This window comes from Mustela nigripes, chromosome 14 (genome assembly GCF_022355385.1).
Source record: "Mustela nigripes isolate SB6536 chromosome 14, MUSNIG.SB6536, whole genome shotgun sequence".
Lineage (NCBI taxonomy): Eukaryota > Metazoa > Chordata > Mammalia > Carnivora > Mustelidae > Mustela > Mustela nigripes.
The window spans coordinates 6,882,275-6,903,046 of record NC_081570.1 but is presented as its reverse complement, the minus strand read 5'-3'; the positions used below and the strand labels follow the sequence as shown (position 1 = coordinate 6,903,046).

The window sequence follows — 20,772 nt, the reverse complement described above, 5'->3', positions numbered from 1 at the left end:
AGTAATACAATCCCAGAGTACACCAGACAGTACAGAATACTGTGGTTGTAATATTTTTTTAAAAGATTATTTATTTATTTATTTGACAGACAGAGATCACAGGTAGGCAGAGAGTCAGGCAGAGAGAGGAGGAAGCAGGCTCCCTGCTGAGCAGAGAGCCCCATACAGGGCTAGATCCCAGGACCCTGGGATCATGACCTGAGCCAAAGGCAGAGGCTTTAACCACCCAGGTGCCCCTGTGTTTGTAGTATTTTAATAAAACATCAAGGATATCATCCGAATTCTTTTTTTCCTGAACCCTCCATGTGATCTTTAGTGGGGCAATTCTCCCTGGAATTTAGTATGTATCACAGCCTTCCTCAATCCCATCTAGAATCTGGAGTGACCCCTCTGCTTTCTTAAACTTAAAAAAATGGATGGTGTCTTTGAGTTTATTTAGAATCAATATAAATTAAATATTGTGGCTAAAACCTAATCAAAGCAACAGCATAAAATATCAGTTTCCAAAGCGCGCCCTCTCTCCAGCTCCTACTTGGGAAACTGTTGTCAGGAAGCCAAATTTCAAGGAACAGAGATTTCCCCCCACTTCATCTCCATAAAGGCAGGTATTAAAGAATTAAAACAGACATAATCTCCTCCAATCCCCCTTTACAAGATGAGAAATGCTGTGCATTACCAATTTAAAAATGAGTCTTCAGGGTGCCTGGGTGGCTCAGTCGTTAAGCGCCTGCCTTTGGCTCAGATCATGATCCCAGGGTTCTGAGATCGAGCCCTGAGTTGGGCTCCCTGCTCGGCAGAGCCCTGCTTCTCCCTCTCCCACTCCCCCTGCTTGTGTTCCCTCTCTTGCTGTCTCTCTCTGGCAAATAAATAAATAAATAAAATCTAAAAAAGAAAAAATAAAAACAAGTCTTCAAAAAGTGAGGGTGTATGTAACAAAGAATGGAGAAAGCCACGTCTGCTTAATAGAAGACGAACTTTCAGGATGGCCGCTGTCCAAACTTTTATCACTAATAAGAGCTTGTTAAAGGAAAATTATACATTCTGTGTGGGAAGGCCGTAATTTTAAAGGAAATAATAAGGAGGGTTTTAAATCTCTAAGATTTTCCTCCCAGTACCACAGAATTTTCCTGAATGCTATTCCCTTTCAGGTATAAACCAAACCAAATGCCTATTTAAGCTGTAACACTAGATCTAGTCCAGTATTTTACACACACACACACACACACACACACACACACACACACACACAGTGGCTTGCTAAATTCTAGTATAAAAAGAAACAGAATTGCCAAATGGAACCTTAAACCCCAATAAAGCTGTTAAAAAGTTGTATGTGTGGTGGGGGGTGACTTTAAAGGTCTTGGCCAATCCTCTTCTCCTTTACAGATGAGAATACTGAGATCTATGAAGTCTAAGAATTTCCCCTATTAGCAAGTTAAAAACAGAGGCAAGATTAAAATACATGTCTCTTGACTCCAAAGAAAATGCTGCTATTTCCGCCATCCCAAACTGCGGAACACTTCTGTGATCACAGCTATTTTACACCAAAGCTATATGTTTCATGTATTCTACAATTTCAAAAGCAAAACCTTAAAAAGATATTAGTGTTATAAAAAGACCCATCTTTCTACTACTAATCAAAATTCTAAGGCTAATTTACACAGATCTTGACCATGAACTAAGCTAAAGGGTTAACTAACATTCCCAGAAAACACAAAGTGCGCTCGTAGTTCACCTAGCCGATACCAAACGTGTGCCCTCAGAAGTGCTTCTAATGAGCATATCCTACTCCATGAAGCCAACGGATACATTCAGTCAGCAGCTCACTTCCTAGTGAACACATTTTGTTCTTGTGAATTAACACAAATAGAAGAACATTTCAAACCTGCAAAGAAATACAGTGGTACCTAAAATATTAAGAGAAGAAAACCAATGACACAAATTAGAAAAATGATTTAATCTTATTTATTTTTTTTTTAATATTTTATTTATTTATTTGACAGACAGAGGTCACAAGTAGGCAAGAAAGGCAGGCAGGGAGAGAGGGGGAAGCAGGCTCTCCACGGAGCAGAGAGCCCGATGTGGGGCTCGATCCCAGGACCCTGGGATCATGACCTGAGCCGAAAGCAGAGGCTTTAACCCACTGAGCCACCCAGGCGCCCCTAATCTTCTTATTTATGAGATAGTTTCCCTTCCTTCATATCAAAAGGGTGAATCATGCAAAGAATCATGCAAAGAATCAAAAGACCTTGACCGCTCCTTAGAGAACTGGTTGAGTGGAGGGCTAGTGCAAGAAAAAACAGGTAGAGCCTGTAGCATCTTACAGCGCCGAAGAAATGAAAAGATAAGTTTTTAAAAAAAACTTAAAAAAAATCAAAAAAACTTAAAAATTCAAAAAAATGAAAAGATAAGTATGTCAGACAGAGGAGTCAACCCAAAAGAGCTCCCAATGGCCAACACTAGAACAATTTGTGTAAAATAATAATGCAAAAAGAAATACAGCAATTTGAATTAAAACTCAAAATACAAAATAAACACACATGAGTTCTTACTGCTGTAAGTAACGAGAAGAGACAAATGTCCCTTACAGAAGAATTCCACCTAACACATCTCCATGCAGACATTCCCCATTCCAAAAGGTAAAGCTTAATTCTCACTGCCTGAGTGGGGTGGGCTGGATTTAGGAACTCGATTTCGAAGTATTGAGTCTGGAAAGGGAAAAAAAGTCATTAACTTCACGGTGGAGAGACCTCAAAATCACCAGCTTAACCAGGTGGTAAAGGTGACCACCACCAGGGGTGCGGTATGGACAGTGGGCACGCAGACAGGAAGTGACGAGAGGGCCCTTGGCATGTGTGATTTTCCTCCCTCAAAACCTCAAACCCCAGTCTAATCATGAGAAAAACATCAGACAAAGCCAAATTAAGAGAAAATTCTACAAAGCTCTTCAAAGCTGTCAAGATAAGGAAAACCACAGAAAGACTAACAAACTGTCAGAGACCAAAGGAGACTCCTCTTTAGTTAACAGAAGTACGCCAAATATTTTTTTTAAAAAGATTTTATTTATTTATTTGACAGAGGGAGACACAGCGAGAGAAGGAACACAGCAGAGGGAGTGGGAGGAGGAGGAGAAGCAGGCTTCCTGCTGAGCAGGGAGCCCGATTCAGGGCTCGATTCCAGAACCCTGGGATCATGACTTGAGCTGAAGGCAGCCACTTAACAACTGAGCCACCCAGGCGCCCCAAACCCCAAAGATTTTTATGGTTTCAGGTCTCACAATTAGGTCTTGTTCTTCATGTATTTTAAATATTAACTGCTTATGAGATACATAATTCACAAATATTTTCTCTCAGTCTCTAAGTTGTCTTTTCATTTTGTTAATGATTTCCTTTGCTCTGCAAACGCTTTTTACTTTGATGTGGTCCCACGTGTTCATTTTTGCCTTTGTTGCTTGCTTTTGGAGTCAAATCCAAAAAACCATCACCAGGACTGACATCAACGAACTTACCGCCTATGTTTTCTGCTTGGAGTTTCATGGTTTCTCGTCTTACAGTCAAGTCTTTGTCCATTTTGCGTTTTCATGTATGGTGTAAGACAGTTCAGTCTCATCCTTTCGCGTGTGGGTGTCCGGTTTTCCCAGCACGGTTTACTGAAGAGACGGTCTTTCCCCATTGTACATTCTTGGCTCCTTTACTGTAAATTAACTGACCATATACAGACAGGTCTATTTCTGGGCTCTCTGTTCTGTTCCACTGATCTATGTGAATGTCCTTATGCCAGGCCATATGACTCTGATAACTATGGCTTTATAAGAGTTTGAAACCAGGGAATGTGATGCCTCCAGCTTTGTTCTTCCTCCTCAGGATTGTTCTGGCCTTCTGTGGTTCCCTACAAATTTTAGGATTCTTTGTCCTGTGAAAAATGACATTGAAATTTTCACAGGGACTGCATTGAATCTAGATTGCTTTAGCTTAGTATGGACATTTTATCAGTATTGATTCTTCCAATCCATGACCACAGATCATCCCATTTATTTATGTCTTCTTTAAATTCTGTCATCAATATCTTGTAGTTTTCCGTGTACATATCTCCCACCTCCTTGGTTAAATTTATTCCTCGGTATTTTCTTCTTTTTGATACAACTGTAAATGGAATTATTTTATTCCTTTTTCCCCACAGTTTGTTGTAACTGTATAGAAACACAAGAGATTTTTGTGGGTGGCTCACTCTGTTAAGCATCTGCCTTCAGCTCAGGTCATGATCCCTGAGGGATTGATCCCCATGTTGGGCTCCCCGCTTAGCAGGGGTACTTCTCCCTCTCCTTTTGCCCCTCCCCCCTGCTTGTGTGCTCTTTCTCAAAAACAAATAAATAAAATCTAAAAAAAAAAAAAAAAAAACCCAAGAATTTTTTTTGAGATTTTATTTATTTGATAGAAAAAGAGATCACAAGTAGGCAGAGAGGCAGGCGGGGAGGCGGGGGAAGCAGGCTCCCTGCTGAGCTAAGAGCCCAATGCGAGGCTCAATCCCAGGACCCTGAGATCATGACCTGAGCCAAACGCAGAGGCTTAACCACTAAGCCACTGAGGCACCCAAAATCAAGAAATTTTTGTATATTAATTTTATATCCTACAACCTTCCTGATTTCATTTACCAGTTCTAACAGTATTTTAGTGGAGTCATTAGGGCTTTATACATACAGTATCAAGTCATCTTCAAATCTGAAAATAGTGACAGTTCTACTTCTTTCTTTCCAATTTGGATTTTTTTTTTTTTTTTTTGGGTGCCTAATTGGTCTTGTAGGACAGACTTCCAAAACTATACTGAATAAAAGCAGCAACAGTGGGGACCTTCTTTTGTTCATAATCTTGGAGAAGCAGCTTTTGGCTTTTCACCAGCGGGTGGAACATTAGCTGTGGACTTACTGTACACAGCTTTTATTATGTTGAAGTCCACTTCCTCTATACCCACTTCTGTTGGGAGTTTTTCCCATACATGGACATTGAGCACTTATTCTAAAAGCTCATGATTTTTACCCTTCGTTTTGCTAAGTGGTCCATCACCCTGACTGGTGTGCCGACAGTGAACCTTCACTGGTTCCCTGAAATAAACCCCCACGTGATGACAGAGTACGGATGTTCCTTTAATGTACAGTTGATTTTGGTCAACTAATATTTCGTCAAGGATTTTTGCACCTATATTCACTGGGGATACTGGTCTACAATTTTCTTTTCTTTTATTAAAGATTTTATTTATTTGAGAGGGAGAGAGAGAGAGAGAGAGCACGAGAGAAGAGAAGGTCAGAGGGAGAAGCGGCCTCCCTGCGGAGCTGGGAGCCCGATTCGGGACTCGATCCCGGGACTCCAGGATCATGACCTGAGCCGAAGGCAGCAGTGGCTTAACCTACTGAGCCACCCAGGTGCGTGGTCTACAATTTTCTTTTCCTGTGGTGTCCTTTTCTGATTTTGGCACCAGGGTAGTGGCTGGCTTCATAAAATTGAGTTTGGAAATGTTCCCTCCTCCTTTTTTTTTTTTTTTTTAAATTAAAGATTTTATTTATTTCTTTATTTGTCAGAGAGAGAGAGAGAGAGAGCGAGCACGCACAAGTAGGCAGAGTGGCAGGCAGAGGCAGAGAGAGAAGCAGGCAAGGAGCAGGGAGCCCGATGCGGGACTCGATCCCAGCACCCTGGGATCATGACTGGAGCCGAAGGCAGTGGCTTAACCGACTGAGCCACCCAGGTGCCCCTCTTTTTTTTTTTGTGGTTGGGGGAGACTTTGAGATGGATCAGTATTAATGCTTTGAATTCACCAGTGAAGCCGTCTGGTTCTGGACTTCTGTTTGTTGGAGATTTTTGATTAATGATTCAATCTCTTTACTAGTAATCAGTCTATTCAGATTTTCTATTTTTTTTCATTGGTTCAGTCTTAGAAGGGTGTATGTCAAAACATTAATTTTTCTTAAACGCACTCCCTCAGCCTCCAATTGGGGGACTAGAGACAGATGGTGAGAAAAAGTGCCAGCCTATTCCCAAACCAAAACCAGAGAATGACTTCCTGGACACATACCTACTATGAGCTTAGCAGAGAGAAGGGGAAACAGAAGACAGCTCCATCTAGTCAGGAAAACAAGATAAATGCACATGAAACTCAGAATGGCTCGTGCAGCACAATTCCTAAGGGTTCTCCGTGTCTCCACTGTGATGATGACAAGAATAGGAGCAGCAATGCTCTAAAAACAGAACATGGAGTTAAATGAAGAGGGGCTTGATCACAGAGGACCCTGAAAGCTCCCAGACTACACTGTAGTTGCAAACATGGAGACAAAACTTCTGAGCAGGTGACGTGTCTAATCTCTCCAAGCAGGCCAGAAATTCCCCGAGACAGGAAGCACATTTTATGGAACCCACTCTCACACGATTGACCTCTGTGCCCTCCCTAGACTTGCAAGCCTGACGTAAGCAGGGAAAGCAGGAGCACCATAATGTTCGTGTCCCACCGTGTGGGCGGAGGGCTAGTGGGTAGTTTGGAGTCTGATGCAACAGAAGTTCAAGGACCAGGTTAGCCTAAATGGGGACAGAGAAGGAGAAGAGAGGGACCGATCCCAGGCTGAAACAGGAAGTTGTTTCCCAGTGCTACTGACAAGCTGTCAGCACTTTTTCCAGACTCACAAAGTAAGGATCATGACCCTAGGAATAATGCTACATAATGCAGCCCATTATAATAACAAAGCCAGCCCAATGCAGAGAACATTCTGCCCCCATCGGTGGCCAAATTATATCTAAAATATCCCCCCTTGGGTGACCAAAAAGCCGCTCCAGTGAGATGAGCTATCCATGCCAGTAAAGGATACACCTGTTACAATGAAAGCGAAAAGGATTTCAACCACCACCAGGAGCCTCCTGAGCCAGGCAGTCTGCAGGGGTCTCAGGGCAGCCCACTGGCCTTGAACTTGTGCCTGAGCCTCTGACTCACCCTCAAGCCCTCTTCACTGCCCTCTCCCAAGCTGTAGACTGAACAGAAACAATAGGGCTTCTTTCTGAAGAAGGAGGGGAAAAAAATGATTTAAATACCAGACTGGCAATCAAGGACAGGATGAAAGGTTCTATCATTGCTAACAGCATTCTTTGCCAAAGACAATTAAGGAAAGTGTGATTTTGTTGGAATTTCTACCAATGTACTGTTATTTAATAATATGTTCTGTATCAGAACTGGAGGAGGAAGTTGAGAGGAACTGAAGAGGACTGTGCCATCCCAAGCCTTACATCAATCACCACCAAGCCCATATCTGCCCCAGGACCTTTGCATTTGTTGTTCCTTCTGTCAGGAAAGAACGCTCAATAGATAACCACTTGGTCTGCTCCCCAGCTTTATTCAGGCTTCTTTCGAAATGTCATCTTCTTAATGAGGCCTACTGTCAACTCTCTAACTGAAAATAGCAACACCTTCCTCCCTTGGCAACATAACTCTCTAGTTTCTCCACAATAATTCTCACCACCTGACAGATTTTATAGTTCTTAAAAATCGTCTGTCTTCTCTCACTAGACCAGAAGCGATGTGACCTAGCACAGAATCAGACACATGAGAGGGTTTAAATAAACAGGTAGTAAATGAAGGCTGCATGAATTTACAGGTTCAGTAGATCACTGATAACAACTGATAAAAAACGAAATGTAAAACAGATCATAAAGCACCTCGAACCAATCTGGGGGGTTTAGAATAATAATTGTAACGGGATATGGAAGGAAGTTCCCTACTTTCAGAAGTAATAATCCTGTGTTGGTGTTGTTTTTAAGGCAGAATTTTCAATCAGATAAATCCTTGGGGGAAAATTCTCCCAAAGAGTTGACCACCACAGGCGGAGTCTGGGGCAGACAGAGACCACTGAGGGCGGGCAGTGTCAGGGGTGGTGTGCGAGCCTCCGTGAGGACGTCCCCTTCTGCCGGACGAGGGACCCTCTGACACGTCCCCATCTTGGCTGGCAGTCCTGGCTCCTAACCCAGTGCCTAGCACACAGAAGGCATTAAACAAGTGTCCAAATGCATAAATGGAAGCAGGACAAAGACCATTTTCAAACACAAGAATTTAGGTTAAATTATTATTAAGTATATTAAAGACTAGCAGGCAGACGGAGGAAATGGCCTCTGTGTTTCTAATCCAAACCCTGGAACCAGCCCAGAGGCCAAACATATCATTTGGCTTCTGTCTCATCCAAACAGGCCCCTCCGTTCACTTCTGCTCCCAGAGCAGAGGCTCGTCACAGCAGATGGAAACAGAATTCAGGGGGTCAAAATTATAGTAGCTGTTTGATTAGCTGCTAGATCTTTTATTTAAAGCATTTAACACAGAAGCACATAAATTACTATGTCACAATCTTTAAAAATATTGTGATCACTATATTTCTATATAACTAGTTTCCTCTGTAATCTTGTGTTTTATTATCTGCATTTAAAAATATACTTTGAGGTGTCGACCCAAGGTTCACCGGTTTGCCAGAAGAGCTCATGAAAAGACCAGGGAGGGGGCACCTGGGTGGCTCAGTGGGTTAAGCCGCTGCCTTCGGCTCAGGTCATGATCCCAGAGTCCTGGGATCGAGTCCCGCATCGGGCTCTCTGCTCAGCAGGGAGCCTGCTTCCTCCTCTCTCTCTCTCTGCCTGCCTCTCTGCCTACTTGTGATCTCTCTCTGTCAAATAAATAAATAAAAAATAAAATCTAAAAAAAAAGAAAAAAAGAAAAAAAGAAAAGAAACCTTAAAAAAAAAAAAGACTTAAAAAGAAAAGACCAGGGAGGGAGACAAACCGTGTAAGAGACTTTTAATCTCATGGAACAAACTGAGGTTTGCTGGAGGGGAGGGAGGCGGGAGGGCTGGTGATGGAGGCTGCGGAGACTATGTGCTATGCTGAGTGCTGTGAATTGTGTTAAGACTGATGATTCACAGACCTGCACCCCTGAAACAAACAATTATACATTAATTTAAAAAAAGAAAAAAAAAAAGAAAACAGTCTTAAGAACTCCAGCTCGAGGGCGCCTGAGTGGCTCAGATAGTTAAGCATCTGCCTTCGGCTCAGGTCATGATCCCAGGATCTTGGGATCAAGCCCTGCATCAGGCTCCCTGCTCAGCGGGAAGCCTGCTTCTCCCTCTCTGTCTGCCACTCCCCCTGCTTGTGTGCTCCTGCTCTCTCTGTCAAATAAATAAATAAAAATCTTAAAAAAAAAAAAAAAAAAAGGGAACTCCAGCTCCAGAGGGTAAAAAAGGCATCCAAAGAACTCCTTCCACTAGATCTAAGAACTTTGTTAAGATAAAACCAGCTGATAAAGGATTCACTGAAGAACTCTTGTGCAAGATTGGCCACATCTTTGAAGAGGTCAGGACATCCAGGAAGGCTATATGCACGATGTCAGAAGGGTGGACATCAAAGGGAACAGAAGGAAGAGAAGTATAATTTCAAAAGAAGACTGTAAAATAAAAATCGTCCAAGGGGATTAAGAATTTCCGAAGGCTGGGCAATCATGAACCAATCTAAGGTTGGGGGCCGGGCGGGGCATGGGAAGGAACTAAAAACCGGTTTGTCCTCCCGGGAATTGAATGAGCAGAGATTCTTAAAAGAAAATGAAAGAACACCTTCTCCGGTACTGGATGGTAAGCTCTTCCAAGAAAGAAACTGAGCCTCACTCGCTTGTCTTTGCATTTCCACGACCTAGCACTGGGCCCAGCCTGCCACAGGCCCTAAATAAACACAGGCTGAACTGACACGTAAAAGCAACGTAATCAATGACGACTGTTAAAAAAGAGGCAATCAGCTGGAGGAAATTACTCATACTTACAACGTGTTCAGGCAGGCAAAAGCAATGTCATTATTAACAGTGCACCAAAAAAAAAAAATTAAGAAATATCTGAGGATAATAAATGCAAAATTCAGAACAGTGATGGCCTGCTGGTATGGAAAAGAGGTGTAGAGAGCCAGAGATCCTATAGGGGTTCACAGGTGGTACTATGTCTTGTGGATGTTATCGATCATGTATGTCCAGAATGTTCTATAAAAACTTCTTGGTAAAATTTTAGTAAAAAAATAGGCTTAGGGATTTTTAAAGTTTTGCTCAGGGTGCCGGGAGAAGCAAAGAGACAGCTAGAGCTGGTTATGGTGAAAGAGTAATGTTATAGTAAATGTTCTCTAGAACTCAAGGGGTGCCACGCTGGCTCCATCAAAGGAGCATTCCCCCTTGATTTCGGGGTTGTAAGTTCGAGCCTCACATTGGCTACAGAGATTAGTTAAAAGTAAATCAATCAATCAACCAATAGAACTGGAGTTTTATTTTGCATCTGACATTCCCGACACAAAATATTTTTTCACCCATTCAGTCGTTTAACTAGTGGCATTAACTAGTACCTACTATCTACCAGCATGGTTCTGGGGCGTGGTCCTAGGGATGGTTCTGGGGATAAGGGAATGAATAGCACTGATGAGGTCCCTGTTCTGACCTTTTGTTTTAAAGGGAGGAAGGGATGGTGATTGGGGGGGGGGGGGGAGTCCATAAATGATATTTCCACTGGGAAGCAGGGTCTTTGCAGACGTCATGGAGTTAAGATGGGGTCATGCTGGCTTAGAGTGGTGTCTAGTCCAATAACTGGTGTCCTAGCAAGAAGAGGGAAACTTGAGCACAGACACACACAAAGGGAAGGCCATAAAAAGACAGAGGACATTGGAGTGGTGTGGCCACAAGCCAAAAACAAGAAGGACAGCCTGCAACCAACAGAATGAGGCAAGGAGTTTTCACTGAAGCCTTCGGAAGAAGCACAGCCCTGCCTACACCTTGACTTTGGACTTCGACCCCCCAGAATTGTGAGAGAATACAATTCTTGTTCCAAGCCTCCAGGTCTGCAATACTTTGCTATGGTGGCCCTAGGAAAGGGGCTGTTGCAAGAAGATGGGACAGCCCGATGGGAGAAGCAACTAGAAGAACACGCTGCTGCTCCCTAACCCTTGCTCCAGTTACTTGTAGCGGCAAGCAGCTTAACTAAGGAGGGGGCCGCCACGTCACTCCTGGGCCAGAACTCCTCAACATGGTGCCAGTCTACCCAGGATTTGCGCCTGCAGAAAGCACTTCTTGATTCTGGAACAGAAGTCTCTCCTTCATATTCAGTGGACAATCAATCTACCCGCTGGCCCTCCATCTACCAGCAAGGACCACAGAAAACAAGCACTAGCCTTCATCTTCATGGCAACTCCTTGCATTTTTTTTTCTAAGATTTTATTTGTTTATTTGAGAGAGAGAGACAGCAAGAGAGGGAACACAGGCAGAGGGAGTGGGAGAGGAAGAAGCAGGCTTCCTGCAGAGCAGGGAGCCCGATGTGGGGCTCGATCCCAGGACCCCAGGATCATGACCTGAGCTGAATACAGATGCTCAATGACCAAGCCACCCAGGTGGCCCTTAAAAGAGTTTGGTGCCTGGGCCCCGCATTTGGCCCTCTATCTGTTTTTGCAAATAAAGTTTTATTGAAACACAGCCATGGTCATTATATATTGTCTACGGCTGCTTTTGTGCTACAGGGGCTGAAACGAATAGTTGTTGACAGAGACTATACGGCCTGCAAAACCAGAAATATTTACTACCCGGCCCTTTACAGAACATTTACTGACCCCTGATCTAGAAGATGAGATCAAAAGAAGAGGTACTGTTGTAGGCTTAAGTAACTAGAAAGAAATGAGGTGCCATTTATTGAGATGGGATTCTAGGGGATCAGATGAGAGAAAATACCAGACGCTCAATTTCGGACGTGGTAACTGTGAGATGCTTCTCAGACGATGTAGGAGTCTGAGGCTCAGGGAACAGTTCTGGGCTGGGAAATCAACCTTGGAACCAGCAGCATAGAGACAGTAATTAAAGCTGGGAAACGAGATAAAATCAGTAAGGGAATTAACACAGACGGAGGGGGCAACAGCGTGAAATACTGAGCCCTAGACCCCTGACACTTACACGTCAGAGAAATGAAACAGAACCTTAACGAGCAGCAAGAAGAAACAGAGACAGGATGAAAGCCATGAGAATGCAGAGCTCTGGAAGCCAAGAGAAGAAAGTGTTTCAAGATGAGGGCCAAAGCCCCATCCACTGAGGCTGAGACGCTGACTCAGAGCAGCCCGCAGGAGGCCTCACTCGGCTGGATTGGAATCAGCAGTGGGTGCCAGGCCAGACAAGGACAGACGAAGGAGACAGAGGCTAGACAAGTCGCTCCGGAAGTTCTGTTGTGATGCAGAGCCAGTGGGGTGGAAGCTGGCAGGGGAAATGAGATCGGAAGAGTTCCTTTTTATGTATTCCCATGATGGGAGAAGGAACAGCATGTATAATGACTACTAAAAAAAAAAATAAGTTTTCCACTTGAGGTAGAAAACCTGACGAAGCAGGGAAGATGGGAAGTGCTGGGGTACGGCTCTGAGTAGGACAGAGGAGGTGGGATCTGGGGACAGAATTCAGGAAGGGGGGGACAGTTCAAGCTGAACAAGAACTGGCCACACATACGGGCAGGCAGGAGGATGCGACGATGGGGACCATACGGAGATTCCCGTTCGCCTGTGTCTGCTTCTCCACGAAACAGGAAGGCAGGCCCTGAGCCCAGAGCTGCACGGAGAACGAGGTGCTGCCCACCAAGGAAGGAGGTTTGAAACAGACCCGGGAGGGGGAGAGTCACCTGGAAGTACGCTCTCACTCCCTGTGAGAGAGCGGGACCACAAATCTGAAAGGAGACAAACAGCACGGTTCTGGAATTTTCTCTAGTCTTGTTCCACGGCACGAGACAGCAAGAAGCCGGGAAATGGGGTCTGAAACCAGGAGCACAGGCTGGGGTGCCTGGCTGGCTCAGTCAGTAGAGCATGGAACTCTTGATCTCAGGGTTGTGAGTTCGAGCCCCACATTGGGTACAGAGTTTGATTAAAAATAGTATCTTTACAGGCACTTGGGTTCCTCAGTCAGTTAAGCATCTGATTCTTGATTTCAGCACAGGTCATGGTCTCAAGGTCGTGAGGTGGAGCCCTGCACTGGGCTCCGCACTCAACGAGGAATCTACTTGGGATTCTCTCTCTCTCTCCCGCCACCCCTCCCTCTGCCTATGTATGCACCTGCAGTCTCTCTCTCAAATAAATAAATAAATCTTATAAATAAATGGATGAATTAATGAATAAAATCTATAGAGCAAACCAACCAACTAGGAGCATGGTTTAACCAAGGAAATAAGACAAAACGAGAGGGAGGCAAGAGAGAGGAGGGACACTGAGCGACCGTGGAATTTAAACGGGGCAAGGAGGGAAGTGGGGACCCCAGGGGAGGAAGAAGTGAAGAAAGTGGCATAGAGGGGGGAGCCAAAAAGCTGAAGGTGGTGCTCGGGAAGTCACGGAGATGGAAGGTCTAGAGCACGATCATGGCCATAAGTGGCTGGTGTCAGATGGAAAACAGTGTCACTAAGGGAAAGCAGTGCAAAAAAGTGGGAGGGCAGAGTCCTGGAAGGTCATCCACACGGCTACTGAAGTCACCAGGAATCACGACACAGGCAAAGCTGAGGAAAGCGTGGACCACACAGGTAGGGCGAGTGGGGCCGGGGACAGGTGCAGCGAGAACAGGAGTGGGGGATACAGTCTGATGACACAAGCTTCAAATCAGTGTGTGCTTAGAGTGGAGGAAGACTGGTCTAGAAGAAGAAATGAGAAAGCAACAGAGGAGGGGTATCAATTCAGGAGAGCCCCAAGGGAAAGGACTGTCCACAGAGAAGGAACCTGCCAGGGACTGACCATGAGCATTTCAGAGCTGGAGGTGGGGGAAGACAGGTGTATACAGCAAGCCATACAGAAAGGAGAGACCGAGAAGTAAGGGATGAGGACCTGGGAGTCTTGGTGGCTGACAAGCAGGACAGGGCACAGGCCTTGATGATTCCTGGTAGTCCCAAAGGGGCACGGTGCAGTGAGCAAGACACACACGAGCTCGGCTCTCCGGTCTGCCCACCACTGATGCAGTGCGATCTAGGCCCCTCCCCATCCCACTAGGCCTCCCCCAACAATCTCCAGCATTCCAGGTGGGACCTGGCCATGGTGAGACAAACGACACTGTTGGAAGCACTGTTTCCAAGGAAAAGGTAAAAACCCGACCGGAAGCCCGAGCCCATCACCTACCAGGAGACCATCACAGCTTCTCAGAGGTGGACAGGAAGACCCTTCAGGCAAAGGCATTTTTTAATTACTAACTGATGATGTGGCCTAAGCATCTCTCACTTTTACAATCAACAGAAGGATGTACAAGCATTTATATTTACACGGCAGAACGGTCCACAGTGAAGCCTAACAAGAGCTATGGCAACAGAAACTCGGCAAATGCTTTTGACTGACGAGTTACCCGGTTCAGAAAGACGGATTATGTGGAAGCCAACGAAGGGAGTGCATTACGTGACTGTAAGAACGAACAATCATATTAAATTATTCAATGACATGGTGATGAATGCAGATCTGAATGCACCTGCTTTTTCAAAATTAGAATCCCAATTATAATACTCATTATAATGGTAATAATTCTTAGGCTCAGTAGAAAAGTTCACTTGATAAATGACAGATATTTTCAAATATACAGTATGCATCAATATTACTGTTTTCCAACAAAGGCAGTCGTGGATATCAACTGTGAGCCCATTAATTATAAAGAAAGAAGTTTTCACATTAATTAACTGTCAATGAGATAGCTCTAAAACATCCCATCATGTAAACTTTTATACCCTGAAAGTTCAGAGAAAGAGTTATAAGACAATGTAAAATGGAGCCAAAGTAATGAAATGTAAAATGAAGTAAAATGAAGACAAAGTAAATAAGGAAATTAATATTTCAAGGTTTGTTATTTGGGCCATTATTCTAATCTTGCATTTTCAGATGATTTTATCATAAAAGAAAAGTACCACCCAAACTCATAAAATCAGCTGAGCCAAATTAAGCCTTAATGGCTTTGCCATCAGAGACTAAGACCTGAGCCGCCTGTATGAAACAAATGACAAAGTTATGGAAAGGAAAACAATTCGTTTAAACAGATGACCATCAAAATGAACAGAGATGAACAAAACACGATATAATGATCTTAATCTTTTAAACTACTCCTTGCAGAATTTTTGTTTTGTTTTGCTGCTTGCAGGATATGAAAAAGCTGCTGTCCTCAATTCATTTCACCCTGCTGTGAAAATGTCATCATCGCGAGCTTCCTAGAAAGCTATGACGGCGATCAGAAACGTGGCCCAGGTATGAGAGGAAGGCTTACCTGATGCACCTATTGGGGAGGTAGCTGGGGTCATGCTGTGGACACTGAGACCAAGGCTCTGGGAGGGGCCTGGGGCTGATGCTGCTACGGGAGGCCCCAGAGGGTTCTCCCTCTGGGGCGAGGTGAGCGGGGTGGTCGGCTGGGAGGTCTGTCCACCGGCAAGTCGTGCGAGGCGCCTCCGTCGGATCTACAAGAGGGAAAAAGACATTCTGTAACTCAACCGCAGAAATGTGATTCTGCCCAAGAACAACGTTAAGGTTGTCAAGTAAGCATCGAAAACCACACTGGCGCTTAACGGCCAAACAGGTCTGGAGAAAAAAGGGCTCATTCAGAACATGTAATAACTTGGCCTACCAGCACCTTCACGGACTACCACCTCGCTTTTTAAAAACTGCACCTCATTGCCTTATGATCCCCATTTATCACACTTTCTTAAGTGATAGCGTGAATCTGCCACAAGCACGCTACACTTTTAAACACACCGGAGCTTGTTATTTTAATAAAACTACGTAACTCAGTTATTTCAAAATAGGTCAGTTGTTTTGGGGGGAGGTTTTTTGTTTTTGTTTTGGTTTTGGTTTTTTAAGAGAGGGGGAGAGAGAGAGAGAAGGGGGAGGGGGACGGGGCAAAGGGAGAAGGAGACAGAATTCTAAAAAAGCGCCACACCAATGCAGAGGCCAATGCAGGGCTCGATTTCATGGCCCTTGAGATCATGACCTGAGCAGAAGTCAAGCGTCAGATACTCAACCGACTGAGCCACCCAGGCTCCCCTAAACAGGTGAGATTTTTAAACAAATACCCAATTTATTTATTATTATTATTTTTGAGAGAGAGACACAGTGACAGAGGGAACAGAAGCAGGGGAACCGGGAGAGAAAGAAGCAGGCTTCCCGCGGAGCAGGGAGCCCAATGCGGGGCTCGATCTCAGGACTCTGGAATCAGGCCCTGATCCGAAGGCAGACGCTTCAATGACTGAACCACCCAGGCGCCTCATAAATACCCAATTTAATTTACTAAAGCAAAAGTAACAAACATTACACTAAGACACAAATTTTGTCCTCACTTTCAGGAGCAAAACAATTCAATTTTTCTTACTTAATTGCAATAAAAATATAATCCGCTACTTCTTCCCTATAATAATACCCCAGAGTTATCCAGCGATTAAAATATCTGCCACAAAATCCCAGTGGATTCCGAAAATGCTTCCCTCACATTTTGATAATCATTAATTTACAACCAGACAATAAACTCACTGACCGCCTGCTGTGCCATGCAGTGAGGATATCTAACCACTGTGATAAGCTTCTAGCTCTACTCAGCCATCCAAGAAGCAAACCAACTAGGCTGCTACACTCATTTCATCACTAATAAGGAAAATGAAAAAGTCAACCCACCACAGTGCTGACCGGGACAAACCGCATCTGAACTAAGCATCTGTCATCCTGACACTGCAGACAACCTGTTCTTTCTGTTGTTCAGACATCCAAGGACATCCTGATTCTTTTTTTTTTTTTTTTTAAAGATTTTATTTATTTATTTATTTGACAGACAGAGATCACAAGTAGGCAGAGAGGCAGGCAGCGAGGGGGGGGGGGGGGGGGGGGGGGGGGGGGGGGGGGGGAACAGGTTCCCTGCTGAGCAGAGAGCCCGATGCGGGGCTCGATCCCAGGACCCTGAGATCATGACCTGAGCTGAAAGCAGAGGCTTAACCTGCTGAGCCACTCAGGCGCCCCAGACATTCTGATTCTTGACCCCAAAGTTGCGGAGCCCATTCCTATGCCCCAGCTACAAATACACCTATCAACGAACTTCCACAAAATCCTGAAGTTGTCTGGTTATTCACCCTGAAGGAAAGATTGGGTCTTACTGCTTAAAAATAAACTCTGAGGGACACCTGGATGGCTCCGTTGGTTAGGCATGCAACTCGATCTCAGAGTTGGGAGTTCAAGCCCCATGCTGGGGGCAGAGATTACAAATCAAAAAAATAAATGAATAATCAGGGCATCTGGGTGGCTCAGTGGGTTAAGCCTCAGCCATCACAGTAATTCTTTAAAAACACACACCACCCTCCCCTGCTCAAACCATTCAACGGCTTCCCACTGCACTTGGAATAAAAACCAAGTCGTCCCCGTGTCCTGTGGAGCCCCTGGGGGTCTCTCCAGGCTCACGGTAAACCACACAAGGCGCCAGCCACACCGGCCCCATCGTTAGCCTTCAGCCACTTGCAATTCCTTAAGCCTAGACACAATCTTCTAATTCTTGGCATGGCTGGTTCTTTCTCTTCCTGCCATTCTCAGCTTAAGTATCACCTCCTCCTAGAGGACTTCCCTGATCACTTACCTAGAACGATCCTTCCCTCCACACGCACTGACGCTGTAGCCTTCTGATCACATGCTCCAAGCACTCTGCAAGGTCTATAATTACATTATCTATTTCTTTTGGGTTTTCTAAGATTTATTTGAGAGGGAGGGCGTGCATGCCCATGCACCTGCGGTGGGGGGCAGAGGCAGAGGGACAAGCAGACTCCATGCTGAGTGTGAAGCCCCATGTGGGGCTTGATCCCACGACCCCAAGATCATGACCTGAACTGAAACCGAGCTGGATGCTTAACAACCAAGCCATCGAGGGGCCCCTTCATTACCTTATCTATTTCTTACTGTCTTGCTTACTATCTGTTTCCCTATTAGAATGGAAGCGCCATGAGAAAAGCACGTCTGTGTTGTTTTCATGGGTGTATCTCCAGCACTGAGCGTAGTGCCAGGCACGTAACAGGTCTGTACGTACTGAACAATGGGAAAAAGGAATACATCGAATCAAGACAGACGAAGGATTCAAGCCACACAGAAGAATGTTGAACTGAACAGTCAAAGCTCAGACAGAGTTTCCGACGTCTGACATTGACTCCTCTTCAGACAGCCACTCATTCAACAAATAAAACACCCATCAAGTACAGGAGAGTAAACTAAGAGTTTCTGCTCTCGTGGCACTCCGATTTTAGCAGAGGCCAAAAGGACAAGAGCCAAACGGACGAAAAGAATGCCAGCGGGTTATGAACACCACCAGAGAGAAATAAAGTAGGGAGGGAGGGAGAGCAGGGCACATAAGGAGAGGGGAGGGTGCTGCGATTTTTACGTACGGTGGACGGAAAGGCGTCTCTACTAATGGGGGCATCAGCAAACACGAAGGAATAGAGGAAGGCAACCAGGTGGGTATCTGGGAAGTATGGGGGGGGGTGGCTCATGTTCAAGGTCAGCAAGCCTTGTGTGGCTGGAACAAGATGAGTAAGAAATAAAGAGCAGATGATGAGATCATGGGCATGAAGGGGCCTCGTAGGCTGTGGCGAAAACACTGGGAAGCCGCCAGGGGGTTTTGACCAGAAAAGTGACACAATTCAACATACATTTCTGAATTATTATTTTGGCTGCTATGGAGAATAAAACAGTGACATAATTACATTTTCAAGTATTATTGTGGCTGCTAAGGGAGAAAGGGAATAGGCAGTGAGGGCACTTAGGACACCGACACCCTGAACTTGGGTGGGTGGCCGTGAGGACCGTGGTGGGTGATCAGCTGCGATACGCTTTGAAGGCAGAGCACAAGCTCACGGGATTTGCGGAGGGACCGGGTGGAAGCGGGACAGAACCAAAGGAGGTAATAAGGCTGACACCGATGTCTTGGGCCTGAGCAACTCACCAAATCGGTTTACGGAGACAAAGACGATGGTAGGAAACATGGAGGGAGGGAGGAGATAAAGTTATTTTAGACACATGATTATTAACCACGCAGATGACGTTATCTTCATGTGAATTCTATGACTTTTAATTGAGTATAAGATAGTAATTAGGGGGCGGCTGGGTGGCTCCTGGACGGTGAGGCGTCTGCCTTCAGCTCAGGTCATGATCACAGGGTCCTGGGATCAAGTCCCCGGTGGTCCTGCTCCCTCTGCCTCTCCCCTGCTTGTGCACTCTCTCTCTCAAATAAATACAATCTTTTAAAAATAAAGAAATAAATAGTGATTAAATAAACAGCAATTAAAATGAAAACAGGATCCGATGTGCGGGACAGAGGGCAGGTCAGAACGCCCCTTGCAGAGCTGCTGGCTTCCAGACAGCACGGAGAGCCGTGAGCAGGGATGAGGTCACCGAGGCAGCGCGTGCAGACAGTGATTCAGGAGTCCGAGGACGGAGCCCGCCAACACACCAACAACTGACGTGGGGCAAGGGAGGGGAGGTGACACCAAAGAGGAGTCTGAGAATGGTGTCGGGAGGCCTCCAGGTTCACCAGGAGGACTGACCCTGCCTTCCTAGAAACCAGTCAGAGACTTGCCATGGCAAGTAACGTCATGCCGTGGACAGGCGAGCCACACGAAGATGGACAGGTACCGTCGGAACTGGCAAAGAGGTGGGAGCTGAAGGCCTTGTCAAGGCCTGTTTGGAGGAATGCAGGCGTGGAAAGCTTCTCCCTCTGTGCTCTCCCTCTCTCACAAATAAAAGCAGCTCCAATCAAGCCTGGGAGACTGCAAGCACCGATTTTGGAGACTTTCTACAGTAAGAGAAAAAAAAAAAACAGAAGAGCAAAAGTGGGTAGGGGTGGGGAGTTGAGTGCACCCTGCCGAGGAGACCAGGAAAGATGCAAGCGTCTGAACACAGGTGGATGCAGACCCCAGTGGTGTCACATGCACGATATGACAGGAAAGGTGGCTGCGGCGGAGGGACAGGAACTGGCAATCTGGCAGGACGCGTGCATGCTGGTGCCCCCCCAGACTGGCCGTGCTCGCTGTCGTCTTGGGTAACATACTTAACTCTTCCCAGAGGGGAAGCAGGGATAATAAACTCCCCACAGAGCTTGCCCAGGCAGCTGTTACAGGGTGGCGTGTGTTTGTAGAAGCGCCCTGACAACCCCAGGTGAGGACAAAGTCAGGGCGGTGTGTCCCACTCTGGAACCCAGGGGGCGAGCCGGTGAGGGAGCTCGGGTCCACATGGCAGTCCGGGTGCTGCTCGCGACAGTATGGAGCAGAAGCAGCCAGATGTAAACCAGTACAGACCGCGTGATTCCATCTGTATCAGGTTCACGGACAGAGAGAAGAGGTGTGGGCAGGTGCCCAGGCTGCCGCTGTCGGTCTTGTTCTGTAACTGACGCCAGTTTCGCAGGTGCGCGCGGTGGGAAATGCCCTGGCCGCAAGCCTGCCGTGTGGGCAGTGGCTGCCAGGTATGTACCTGGTTCCTCACAACCTCAATGTCGAATGGAGTCTTCTCTATGTTTTGAACGTGACGTAATTTCATTTTTTTAAAGACATTATTTATTTATTTATTTATTATTTATTTATTTGACAGAGAGAAATTACAAGTACACTGAGAGGCAGGCAGAGAGAGAGAGAGAGAAGGAAGCAGGCTCCCCGCTGAGCAGAGAGCCCGATGTGGGACTTGATCCCAGGACCCTGAGATCATGACCTGAGCCGAAGGCAGCGGCTTAACCCACTGAGCCGCCCAGGCGCCCCAA

At 45.6% G+C, this 20,772-nt stretch overlaps 1 protein-coding gene across 2 annotated transcripts in view; it reads right to left on the bottom strand.

The window, feature by feature from the left end:
- UBE4B (ubiquitination factor E4B) overlaps nt 1-20,772 on the bottom strand; it is a 120,212-nt gene that overhangs the window by 68,056 nt on the left and 31,384 nt on the right. For both annotated transcript variants that reach the window (XM_059375239.1, XM_059375240.1), the window contains exon 2: nt 15,274-15,460. In XM_059375239.1, the coding sequence (XP_059231222.1) occupies nt 15,274-15,460 (187 nt within the window). The remainder of the gene's footprint in view (nt 1-15,273; nt 15,461-20,772) is intronic.